General features: G+C 43.1%; 1 protein-coding gene across 12 annotated transcripts in view; it reads left to right on the forward strand.

The window, feature by feature from the left end:
• The window catches only part of SYTL2 (synaptotagmin like 2), an 84568-nt gene that overhangs the window by 19152 nt on the left and 51759 nt on the right, over nucleotides 1-13657 (forward strand). For 10 of the 12 annotated variants that reach the window (XR_010987577.1, XM_068140371.1, XM_068140323.1 and 7 more), the window contains one exon: nucleotides 12916-13362. Coding sequence is in view for 11 of the 12 variants with exons in the window: in XM_068140371.1 (XP_067996472.1) it covers nucleotides 13262-13362 (101 nt within the window). In the remaining variant the exon portion in view is untranslated. Of the gene's footprint in view, nucleotides 1-9622; nucleotides 9656-12552; nucleotides 12571-12915; nucleotides 13363-13657 lie in introns of those variants that run through there. The other 2 variants (XM_068140354.1, XM_068140379.1) reach the window with 2 other exon arrangements.

Here is a 13657-nt window from a genome sequence, read left to right on the forward strand (position 1 = left end):
TCAATTCCCTTCTTAAACTGAGGGGCCCAGAAGTGGACACAGTACTCAAGGTGTGGCCTAACCAATGCAGAGTACAGGGGCACAATGACTTCCCTGCTTCTGCTGGCCACACTATTCTTGATGTATGCCAGGATGCCATTGGCCTTCTTGGCCACCTTGGCACGCTGCTGGCTCATGTTTAGGCAGCTGTCAATCAGCATCCCCAGGTCCAGTTCTGTATGGCAGCTTCCAAGCCACTCCAACCCCAGCCTGTAGCTCTGCATGGGGTTGTTGTGGCCAAAGTGCAGCACCCGGCACTTGAATTTCTTAAATATCATCTTGTTGGACTCTGCCCATCTGTCCAGCCTGTCAAGGTCCCTCTGCAGAGCCCTTCGACCCTCTAACAGACCAACATCTGCTCCCAACTTGGTGTCATCTGCATATTTGCTGATGACTGATTCAATCCCCTCATCCAGATCATCAATGAAGGTATTAAAGAGGATGGGGCCCAGCACTGATCTCTGGGGGACGCCACTGGTGACTAGCTGCCAGCTGGATGTGGCACCATTCACCACCACTCTCTGGGCTCAGACCTCCAGCCAGTTCCTAACCCAGCACAGAGTGTTGCTGTCCAAGCCTTGGGCTGACAGCTTGGGCAGGAGTTTGCTGTGGGGGATGGCATCAAAGGCTTTGCTGAAGTCCAGGTAGACTACATCCACAGGCCTCCCCACATCCCCCAGTCAGGTCACCTGATCATAGAAGGGGATCAGGGTGGCGAGGCAGGATCTGCCCTTCCTAAATCTATGCTGGCTGGGCCTGATCCCTTGGCCATGCTTCAGGTGCTCAGTGATTGTTCCCCAAGATGATCTGCTGCATAATTTTCCCTGGCACTGAGGTCAGGCTGACAGGCCTGTAGTTTCCAGTTTCCTCCGTCCACCCGTTCCTGTGGATGGGCATCACACTCGCCAGTTTCCAGTAGTCTGGAACCTCTCCAGTGAGCCAGGACTGGTGGAAAATGGTGGAGAGCGGCTTGGCCAGCTCATCTGCCAGCTCTCTCAGCACCCTAGGATGGATCCCATCTGGTCCCATGGACTTGTGAGTATCCAGGTGGCTCAGCAAGTCCTGAACTAATTCCTCATGGATTTCTGGGGCAATACACTGCTCCGTGACCCCATCACCCAGGTGCAGGTTCTTCCTGCCCTTCTTTTTAGAATTAATGTATTTATAAAAATGCTTTTTGTTATCTTTCACAGAGGTGGCCAGCTTCAGTTCTAACTGGGCCTTTGCCTCTCTAATTTTTCTCCTGCATAATCTAACAACATCCTTAAACATGTTGAGAGAAGCCTTCCCCTCCTTCCAAAGGTGATACAGCCTCTTTTTTTTTCCTGTAATTCCTCCAGGAGCTGCTTGCTTATCCAGGCCGGTCGCCTTCCCCGCTGGCTCATCTTTTGGCACATGGGAACTGCCAGTTCCTGTGCCTTCAAGAGCTCCTGTTTGAAGTAGGCCCAACCATTCTGGACCCCTTTGTTCTTAAGGGCTGCTACCCAGGGAACTTTACAAATAAGTTTCTTAAGCTGAAGTTTGTCCTCTGGAAGTCCAAGGTGAAGGTTCTGTTGGTGCTCCTCTCTATCTCCCTGCATATTGAGAACTCCACTATCTCATGATCAATGCACTCTAGGCAGCCTCCCATGATCACATCTCCCACCAGCCCTTCTCAGAACAGCAGGTCAAGCAGACCCTGGCCCCTGGTAGGCTCACTTAACAGCTGCATCAGGAAATTGTCCTCCATGTGCTCTACGAATCTTCTGGACTGCCTCCTCTCTGCTGAATTAAGTTCCCAGCAGCTGTCTGGCAGGTTAAAGTCACCTACAAGAACAAGATCTGATGATCTTGAGACAGCCTCCAGTTGCTTATAGAATAATTTTTCAGCCTCCTCATCCTGTTTGGGTGGTCTATAACAGACTCCAACCAGGATGTCAGATTTGTTAGGCCTCCCTCTGATTTTAACCCACAGGCTCTCAATCCTTTCATCCTCCACTTCAAGCTCTATGGCAAAGAGCAACTCCCTAATATACAGAGCCACCCTTCTACCTTTTCTCCCTCACCTGTCTCTCCTAAAGAGCCTATAACCCCCAGTGTAGTACTCCTGTCATGTGTATTGTCCCACCATGTTTCTGAAATGGCAACTATATTGTAGTCATCCTGGTGGACCAGGACTTCCAGTTCTTCTTGTTTGTTACCCATACTGCGTGTGTTGGTGTACGTGCACTTCAGCTGGGCTCTCAATTTCTCAATTAACTCTAATTTGTGTCCCACTCTCTCCTTTTCAGAGAGACTGATTTCCTCACCCACTCCCTTCAGACCTAGATTAAAGCCCTCTTAATGAGCCCTGCCAACTCCAGTGCTAGTACCCTCTTGCCCTTTCTAGATAATTGCACCCCATCAGGATCCAGCAGGTCGGGTGCCGTAAAAGTTGCCCTGTGATCAAAGAACTCAAAATTCCATTGCTGGCACCATCCCCTGAGCCAATTGTTGATGGCATGGGTTCTCCTGTTCCTCTCAGTGTACACCCCTGCCACTGAGGGAACTGAGAAGAATACCACTTGTACTCTTGCCCCATCAATCAAGATCACACCCCACCTGGCTACGACCTCCCTTCAGGTAGTTGTAGATGGCAATATGGTCTCCCCCTGAGCCGCCTCTTCTCTAGGCTAAGCAACCCCAGCTCCCTCAGCCTCTTCTCACAGGGCTTGTGCTCCAAATGCCTCACAAGGTTTGTTGCTCTTCTCTGGACACGTTCCAGCAAGTCAACATCCTTCCTAAACTGAGGAGCCCAGAACTGGACACAGTACTCACGGTGTGGCCTAACCAGTGCTGAGTACAGGGGCAGAATGACCTCCCTGCTCCTGCTGGCCACACTGCTCCTCATACAGGCCAGGATGCCATTGGCCTTCTTGGCCACCTGGGCACACTGCTGGCTCATGTTCAGCCTACCATTGACCAGTACCCCCAGGTCCCTTTCTGCCTGGCTGCTCTCCAGCCACTCTGACCCCAGCCTGTAGCACTGCATGGAGTTGTTGTGGCCAATGTGTAGAACATGGCACTTAGACACGTTGAATCACATGCTGCTGGACTCTGCCCATCTGTCCAGCCTGTTGCGTTCCCTCTGCAGAGCTCTTCTACCCTCTAACAGATCAACACCTGCCCCCAGCTTGGTGTCATCTGTAAATTTACTGATGATGGACTCAATCCCCTCATCCAGATCATCAATAAAGATGTTGAACAGGGTGGAGCCCAGCACTGATCCCTGAGGGATACCACTAGTGACTGGCCTCCAGCTGGAAGTGGCACCATTCGGCACCATTCACCACCATTCTCTGGGCTCGGCCCTCCAGCCAGTTCCTAACCCAGTGCAGAGTGCTCCTGTCCAAGCCATGGGCTGACACCTTGGCCAGGCGTTTGCTATGGGGGATGGTGTCAAAGGTCTTGCTGAAGTCCAGGTAGACTGCATCCACAGGCCTCCCCACATCCACCAGTCAGGTCACCTGATCATAGAAGGAGATCAGGTTGGTGAGACAGGACCTGCCCTTCCTAAATCTATGCTGGCTGGGCCTGATCCTTTGGCCATCCTGTAAGTGCTGTGTGATTACACTCAAGATGACCTGTGCCATAATCTTGCTGACAGGTCTGTAATTCCCTGTCTCTTTCTTCTGGCCCTTCTTGTGGATGGGCATCAGTCATCTGGGACCTCTCTAGTGAGTCAGGACTGTTGAAAAATGATGGAGAGCATCTTGGCCAGCTCACCTGCCAGTTCTCTCAGCACCTTAGCATGGATCCCATCTGGTTCCATAGGCTTGTGGGGATCCAAGTGGCTGAGCATGTCTCTAACTACTTCCTCTTGGATTACAGGGCAATTATATTGCTCCCTTACTCCATCTGCCAGCTCAGGAGGCCTGTTGTCCAGAAGACCACCTATCCTACTATTAAAAATTGAGGTAAAGAAGGTGTTAAGTACCTCTGTCTTTTCCTCATCTTCTCTTACAGTATTTCCCTCCGTGTTCACCAAGGAGTGGAGATTGTCCTTGCCCCTCCTTTTACCATTAATATATTTATATATAATATATTTATAATTTATCACAGCACATTCTATCTGGGGAACACTGCAAGTGAGAGATAAAGCAGGCATGTTTTCTAACCTGCAACAAATACTTGTGAGAAGAGAGTGGAGGTGTTGGTGGCCCTTCTCGCTTCTATCTTCTGTACCAAATCTGTACGTTTAGGGTGGTGAGTCTCAACAGCATGAGCAATTCTTTCCCATAAAATAAAAAGAAGCCATTGGCATCTTTGATTAATTAAGAGATGTTTTATGGACTTTGTGACTTTCAGGTTTTTTTGGGTGGCAGTCTTCTGGCTGTTTCTTGTGAAACTTCTCGCTGGGATTTGAATGTCTTCTAATTCCATTGGGAAATGTTCAGAAAGTGTTAGCCATTAAATGCAGAAGTACATCAGATAGTCCTGCGTATGGTCAGGAAATAATTTCCCCTCCAAGCGATAGGCTTGCTTCCAATCTTTATTAAATGTTGTAGTGTTTTACTTAAATCCATTTTCAAACAAAATATAAAAGCACTCTTAGGATGGACCCTCTGTGTATCTAATGCCAAATACTGACACAAAGAATGAGACAGTGACAATGGGATTTTGAGTCTTAGGACACCACTCCACCCCCAACTGCCAACTTTTGGAGGAAGTCTAGTCCCTCTCTAAAGGGACATGAAAATAATTGTTACACAATAGGCAGTGCTCTTTCTTCGGAGATCTAAAGGTCTGAGCCACCTTCATAATTATATTCCAAGTCTCTTACTCTAAAAAATGTTCTTTGTATTGTAAATCTTGATGAGAAGAATTAGCAACAAGAAGAATGAAATTCTTGCAAGCAGGCTGTTTTTAATTCCAGCAATGTACCTATCAAGATTGAACCACAATGAAGTGCTGATGCTGTGCTGTGCAAGGAAATACAACTAGATCTGAAGAACCCTGGAATGTATAACGAGATATTATGATGCTGTTGATATTAATTTGCTGGAATCTGTGTATCTGCTTAATTTTAAAATTCTTTTAAGTGTTTTTAGGCTTTGGGTGATGTGGAATAATGGCATTGCATCTGTAGTTAATCTGACAGTAAGAGGTTACAGGGAAAAGAAAAGCTTAGGTATCTTTCTCTAAGGCTTCTCTTTAATTCATGAACCTGTTATTCTACAAACCATATCCTCCTGAAACACTGACCTAATGGTTGTATACCATCATAGAGAGACTGACGTTTTTAGGTACTGCTGCCAATATCCAAGCCCTGTGAAAGAAAGGGCAAGTGTGTGATTAGAGGGGATTAGGCTGCAACCAAAGTAAATAATTCTTTTTCTCTTCTAGTTTTTCAGTTGTTACCTTTTATCCTTTTTGTTGCTAACATTTTTCTTTCTTGCTCAAAGTAAATTTTGTATAAAAGCAGGATAATTGCCTGTATAGTCTTTGAAGTGATGGAGGTCTTGACTTCTTACCGAACAAGCATAAATTAAATCACAGGCAGAGCCACGTGGGCCAGCAAAGCAGATGTTCCTGGAGAAATGGGGAGTCTTTCTCAAGTGCTTGTATTACTCTAGCCACATTTCTCCTAGCTGGGTGAAGATCATTATATAAGATTGTTTTTAACCTGCAAAGTACTCACAAAAGGGATTGTTTTGGTGCTGTTGAGTAAGGGTGCTGTAAGCAACACTTGTTGTGTAATATATTTTCAGGACTTTTTTTCTCCTCCTATTGTGGGTTTTTTTGAGCAGTTATCTGATCCTATAATTAAGTAAGATTCTTTCCTTTAACTGTATTGTGATGAATATTGCACAGGAGAACATGTAGATTTACTACTGGAATAGAATGAAGCATTGCTATGTTGGTAAGAGCAAGTTCAATATTGCCTTATTATAGATATCTCCCACTTCTGCAGAGGTTCCTGTTCCTCCAACACTCCCCACAATCAACTAGCTAACTTCTCTACATTCTATGGACTGAACATACATGTTGGTAAATGCTATTCTCTCAGTCAGTCACTGGGACTTTTGGAGATAAGCTCTGTGCACGTAACCATCACCATTTTGAATGTGCTCTGATAACACCCCTTGAAAAAAAGCAGCTGGATTGGCTACAGGTACACATATCTGACTTAATGGTCTCTCCCTTTCTGCCCCGTGAAGAATTAAAATGACAACAGGCCTTCATGTGTTTGCTTGAAGGTCAGGTCCTTACTGTTGCTGACAACCATGGTTAAAACTCTTGAATGATGACTTAAGCCTCTCTAGGATGTTAGCAGCCTTTCTTTCTCCACTGCTCAAACTGAAATCCATAATCCTCTGATTTTCTGCACAAATGTGTTGATGAACATCTTAAACTCTTTGCACTTGTGCCAGCACTGGCATTTGGCTTCATTAGCTGCTGTCTCTTCATGTGATTTGCCTCATATTTACAGATAAATTATTTTCTTGAAGCCTAGGATGGTGCTGAACTGCCTGTGACTGTATTGCTTGACATGTCAGTGGGGAATTACATCTTTTTAGGAGACTGTGATGATTTATTTATAAAGCTGTAGCTTGTAGAACTCAGAGGTACCATTACTGCCTAATGTGACCTTACAGAGTGGCAGTGGCCAATTCTGTGGAGCTGTTACTGCTCTTGGTCAGGATTCCTTGCTTCAAAATAAAGGTTTATTATTTCCTAATCATGGTTGTAGGCCAAACTTAATTACTTCTCTTCTGAGAATGAGTTTCTCTGCAGATACAAATTATGTTACACAATTTCATTCATCTGTTTTCCTCAGCTTCCTGTTGCCTTAGGTTTGGGCTTCCAACTCATCCTCGTTGCTAACACAGATATATCAGTGGAGAAACATAAAAAATAAATAGCGTTCAAATGCATAACCCCAAACTCTCATTTTTAAGGGGAAAAAGGTGACTTGTAAGTGAATGAATGCTTTATGTGATGATGATCAGCCCAGCCTGCAGTTTCAGCTGAAGGAGCTGGGAAAATGGATGTAAAAGCAGCCAAAAGGGTGGAATTTGTCACTTTCTGCCGCTTCTAGAAGATCTTGCCTGCAAGAGATTCTTTGGAGCAAAATTCTAGCAGCTTAGCTCTACTGTGCAAGGATCACTTGAATGTAAATTTAGGTCATTATGGAAATCTCATTGATTTGGATGGAACAGCTGACTCTTGGGTTTTGCTGTTTGTTTTCTGATCCTGTTCATGAACATCATGTCAGCCATGGTAAACTACACCAACATCTTCCTTGCCTCTCCTGTATTACATCCCATATGTATGCACTGCATAAAAGCCTTAAAATCTAAACTATGCTTGTAGTACCTCCTAATGTGGTGTCTCATGATGTTTGGAATGCAGTATTTGAATTAATATTCCCCTTTTGTACTTAGGAGAAAGCAGCAGTTGGGGCAAACAAAGCTCTCTATAGGGTAAACAAGTTTGTGGACTGTAGGAAGAGGTTGTCATTCTGTTATGACTTCTGTTCTAGAAAACTGAAAAGTCTTCCTTAAAGGAATTGAGGTGTATAACTGCCTGAGAGGTTTTGAGAAATTGATCAGATTTTTGGATGAGTGCTTAGCCTAAAGCATTTGGAATTCGTGAGTGACTTAATGTGTGTGGAAACTACTTCTTGGATCTGTTTTCAGTTTCTTTTACAATATGAGTTACATAAAACAATTTCAGATTCCTGTTTATTACAGGGATTAGAAGCTTTTTATGAAAGGGGACTTTTTTTCATGGTTTCACTTGAATTTAAGGTTTAAGGGTGTTAAAAAAAGGCCAAATATCACAAGACTTACAAATGTTAGCCAACAGCACATGACAGCCTTTCTCCAGAAACCAGTCAAAGTGGTATTTCTGCTGATTTAATGATTTAATCAGTGTGATATGAATTTTTCAGTCCTATTTGACGCTTGGGTCTGAAAACTTTCCTGGCAAACGTCCCACTGAACCTGCAGGGACACCAAAGAAACTGCTGAGAACTCCCAACTTTTTGTTCAATAAATAGGGGCTTTTAAGAGAGAGAGAGGAAAAAAAAGTAAAAAAAAATAGGTCAAAAGAATTGAGCTTCGAGTGGTAGTAGTGGGTGACTTGGAGGAAGGTGTTGACTTGTTTGGTTGCCCTTTCCTAATTATTATTTTTAAATTAGCCAGAGGTGTTATAACAGGTGCCACCACTTTTTACCTTCTGTGCTTAGAATCACTGCTGTCCTGTGCAGAAAGCCAGCCTTGCAGTGACTTTTGTCAACAGGTCTCGTGAGGTTGGCCTGGTGTACTAGACACAGAAAGAGGTTTCTTCTTGCTTCTGCAGGCTAAAAACTATTGTGGTTTCAGTTTGTGACTGGCATAGTTTCTGTGACTAAAGACTTGCTATCACAGTGAAAAATTATATGATTTGCACTATATGAGTGATAGATGTTAAAGGGAGGTGGGAGAAACCCACCTGATAATTGCTGGGTTTTATTTATGGTGGATTTTTTGTTTGTTTGTTTGTTTTTAGCTCCTTATCCAGTGAGATCATGGCCAGTTTTTCAGGTAATTGGGCATGCCTTGACTGAATCACTGTTGTTAGCTTTGCAAAGGAACATAAAGCGCTTCAGTTGTACTGCTTAAGACTGGGGAAGCTTTAGATCATAAAGTTGGAAGAAAACCAATATGATACCATGTAAATCTGAATACCGGATGTGTGCAAGTGGATTGGCAGAACAAAGTCATGTAGGATTCTCCTCTGAGCGCCAGGATGGTAATGTGCTCCATTTAAGGCGGACATTGTATGTTAAACTTTGCAAAATACAACCTTGTGAACTGTGGAACCATACTGTATGGTATCTACTGGGTGGGGGGGGGTGGGTGTGTGGAATAAAATGGTCAAGAGCCTGCCAGGATAGAAGAGCAACAGAGCTGCTAAAGGGTGTAAAGAACAAGTCCTGTGAGAAGCAGATACGGGAACTGGGGTTGTTCAACCTGAAGAAAAAGAAGCAGAAAGGAAACTTCATCACTCTCTACAACTACCTGAAAAGAGGTTGTAGTAAGGTGGTGTTTGGTTTGTTCTCTGAAGTGACAAGTTATAGGACAAGAAGAAATATCAAATTGTGCTGGGAGGTTTAGGTTGGACATAAGAAAAGTTTCTTCACTGAAAGGGTTGTCAAGCCCTGAAACAGGCTGCCTAGGGAAGAGGTGGAATTGCCATTCCTGGAGGTACTTAAAAGACAGATGTGGTGCTAAGGCATATGGTTTAGCAGCAGATTTGGTAGTGGTAGGTTAATGGTTGGACTTGATGTTCTTAAGGGTATTTTCCAGCCTAAATGATTCTATGGTTCTATAGGTGGTATCTTGCAGCTGATTGTAAACAAGACGGAAGTGCAACCTGAGTTGCAGAAACTGCTCTATGGAATGATGGTATGCTCAGCCCTTGCAAACTGTTCTTTTGGGGAAGGCTGATTTAGGGAACTAGTTTTATTAGTTTATATATTGCGAGACTTTGATAAAGCTTGCAACTGGTTTTGTAAATGCTGTCCAACTTCTTTTTTTTTTCTTTCTTTAGATTTCTAAATGAACCTGATAGTATAGCGCTTCTTCCCTTCTTTAAACACAAAGACATGGTAAGATGCCATTCTTACAACAGCTTTCTTGATTGATCTGAGGCAAGAGAGTCACCTGACTTACATGAAAAAATCTTTGATAATTCCAGTTCAGAGCTGTCCAGGTTTTGTGGTTGCAACATAAGCCTGTGGGCAGTAGCGCACATGCTGTCCAGTCAGCCTCCAGGGCTTTGGATTAGTGCTGTGGATGTTGACTGATGTACCAGATGGTGTGAATAGTTTCCATATGATTGTCAAAACAGACATCCATAGCTCTTTGTAAAATGGAGTGGTGTTGTAGATCCTCAACAAATTGAAGACTGTTATGTTTGTTGGTAGCCTTACAGTAAGCACTCTTTACTTCTGCTTAAACTTAAAACTTTAATTTTCAAAATACAAATAAAGTTGGCAGGTTGTTTGAAATACTGTTACCGCAACCTCACAGAAAGAAATCACAACAAGAATCATGGAGCAGATATATGGCAACCAAACATAACCACATGCAAAATATTGCTGGGTATTGGGGTAGTCAAGGTGTTACTCATTAACTTGGCTGCAGCTGCTTTCCACATCTGTAAGAAATAGTATTATCTTTAGATGAAGCTTTCCCTTGACTAGTGCTGGTGCCACTACCTGGTTTTAATCTCCTGATTGGACTCTGTGACCAGGGGAGTGAGCACAATGACTTGTTGCATGACTCTAGCGCTTATTAGATCCATACAATGTCACCAACCTGCCTGCCAGATCACAGTGCCAGTCTGCAAGGCCCTAAGGCAGGCACACACAGACCTAAAGGGTTGTGGTAGTCACTGCCTAATAAAGAGAACTGTCCAATAACAACATCTGCTACTCTTCTGTCTCTCACCAGGTTTATCACTTCTGAGGCTTACATTTAAATTCAAGCTATTTATTTATTTTTCTCTGGCTTTATGACATCCATGGTGCTGTATCCCTGAGGCACCAAGAGACTTTAGACCAGATAACAACTGACTCCTCACCCCCCACACCTCTTTGTTCCTCTGAGGTTGTTTTGTTTTTTTTTAGAAGAGGTTTGTCTTTGCCAGCTGAGATTGCCTTGTAAATGCATAGTTCTCTGGAATCATGGCCTATAAAAGGCAGAGGCAAATCTGTATTTTAAATTATTGCATGTAAACGCAGTTTGGTTTGGATAAAGCAGTGAGGTTCATGTTACCACATGACTACTATTTCCATATACTCAAGATGGTTATGTAGATTTTTTTTTTTTCCACATCTATTCCATATGTTCTGTAGGATGTCGGCGACGGAGAACGGAGTCAATATGAACGACCAATATGATCTAGTATTGTTCATTTATTAAGGGAACCTCTACAGCTTATATAGACTCGGAGAGCATCGTTGGCATAGCTTCATTCATTCCCCACGAGTGACCACACATCGTACTATTATAGATTATTGGTCAAACTACTAATAACACGCAAGGTGGTTGATGCAGGTGCACGTCCTGTTATTCCCAAATAACTCTCTGTGTTTATAGCTACCAGTACCTTGCTTTAGTTACATGCTGCAGGCACAGCACTGTTTTGCTAAACTGCTAGCTACTTCTGCACTTATGCTAGGCACGGCCTACCACCACGTCAGGCTCTAAGCTTATATTGCCAGATTGCTTACACCACTTATTGCTATGATTGCCACAGTAGGATAGTGATTTGAATACATAGGATTGTATTCCTGACATAATTATATACTATTAGTGGTAAAATTTTATGAGTAAAAGTTGTATTTATATCTTGGGAACTAAATTGTATTGCAGCCTGTGGTGACCATAGATAACGACTTCCCAAAGCAGGGGCTAGAACAAAAGAAAGGGAAATGATTCAAATGAATGGTTACCTTCTTCTTGGCCTTAAGGTAACTAGTCAAAACAACTTGGCAGTTCTGACTCACTCCATCCAGCAACTTCTAGAATGTTTAAAAGGTTTACTAGTTTCAGTGAGGAGTGTCATGTGTTTTGGGGGGAAAGACTATTTTGGTTAAAAGTCTATTACAGAGTTCCCATTTGAGGGGATTCTGAGGAAATAAGCTCTTGAACCTGTTTTTAGTCTGAGTACCATGTGAGAGGCTCTTATAAACATAGACATTTTTGTTACAGAAGGAACATGAAGTCCTGCAGGAAGAGACATTGTACCAATTTGTAAACACACTCCCTAGTCTTGAATTGGAGCACAAAAATTCCTCTAACATTTACAGCCTCCTCTCAGCTCACTGCAATAAATTGTTGCAATTGGCAGGGTTCTGATTATTTCCTCAGGGGTTTTCCTTAGGGCTGCCTTTCTGATCCCCTGGAAAGGGGAAAGGAGTCTTTGAAGATTCAGAGTAGGAAGACAAGTGTGGAGGGCAAGGCACGCAGTTTGGTAGGAGTGCAGTGGGGTCCAAAAGTTCGATGATTTTTCCTAATGGAATGGGTCTTTTTGTTTTGTTGGATTGGTGACTTGACAAAAAAATGGTGTCCTGGAAATGTGCTAACGTGTAAACCAGCCTGGCAAGCTCATGAGCTTTAGTGTGACTGGTTGGGTGTGGTTTGGTGGTTTGTGTTGGGTTTTTTTTTGTTGTTGTTTGTTTGTTTTTAAAGTCTTCTGTTCATGGCATTCAGACAATCTTTCTTTACATAAACAAAATCCAACTAAAATCCAACTTCTAGCCATTGCCAAGTTAGTTCATGGTCTTGATCTAAATCGGTGCTGACAGAAGGTGAACACCATCGATGTACAATGGGCTACCTCACTCTGTCCACTGCTTTGCTATGAATCAGAGCTGCAAGTAGCAGTGAATTTTTCTTCTGAGACACTTAACTCTTGTCTATCTCTGTATGAAAGACAGACACAGATTTCTTCTGTGCCCTTGAATATAATGTCAACTTGTGACTACACTGTTGTTTTAAACTTTAAATTAATGTGGTAAGTATTCATGGCTTATTTTCTTGGTTGGGTTTTTTCTTTCCACTTCCCTCCACTCCAAATTGTTATGCTGATTTAAGGAACAACTCAAAATGCACTTACTTTAAAATGTTGTCATTTGAATGACATGTGGTTCTATGTTTTAGAGTGAGAGTTGTCATATTGGAAATGAATATATTTTCATGGCCCCCTTGTTTAGGAGGCCTGTAAAACAGGTTTGACTCTGACTGTTTGAACTTCACAAAGTAGTTTAATCACACTGAAAAACTTGTTTCTTTTAATTAAAACTGCATATATAATCTATTTCCCTGAAATTACAGCTTGTTTTTCGTTGTCTCTTTTTAGGGTATGTTTTGTTTGTTCTTGAACACTGGATGTGCTGGGTCACTGAGCTGTTACTCCAGGAAGCAGAGCTGAGGAAACAATCTGAGAAGACACTTGTGCCATGGCAAGAAGGAATGCAACGCTTTCCCAAAAGTCTCTCATCTAGAGGAGCATGCACATACCATACTGCTAAAAAAGTAATATTTGGGGCTCTTTAAACCACTTGACTGTAACCTGGCCCAACCTTTTCAGAACCTGCTGGAAAAGACTTATCTTTTTCTGTATATTTAAAGCAGACTACAAGACCCTCCTCAGCAGGATTTAAGAACTTCCTGGGCACTTTGCCAACCTCTGCACACATAACAAGATGCTTGACTTAAGCTTCCTAACGCAGGAGGAGCAAGAGGCAATAATGAAGGTACTGCAACGGGATGCAGAGCTTAAAAGAACTGAAGAAGAAAGAGTCAGGTAAGGGATCTAGTGCCCTGGGTTGTCCTGGGAGGGCCTACACAGTTCACATACTGAGTTACTCAAGGTGTAGGAGTAAATAAAACCACTTGTTGTTGTTGAGGGCCCCATTTATAGGCCCCCACTGTATATGTGGTTTGGAGATTTTTTACTCTGCACGAGATTTAGCATAGTCTCTGAATGAAATGCCTCTACCACACAAATGGTGCACTACTGGCTAAAAGGCTGTTGATTTGGACCCTTAAAATTCCCTAAGGAACCATGCATGCATGGTGTGCATCTGGCTTGATTTCCT

Source organism: Melanerpes formicivorus, unplaced genomic scaffold, assembly GCF_026170545.1.
Source record: "Melanerpes formicivorus ecotype bairdi unplaced genomic scaffold, bMelFor1.0.p_v2 SCAF_1, whole genome shotgun sequence".
NCBI lineage: Eukaryota > Metazoa > Chordata > Aves > Piciformes > Picidae > Melanerpes > Melanerpes formicivorus.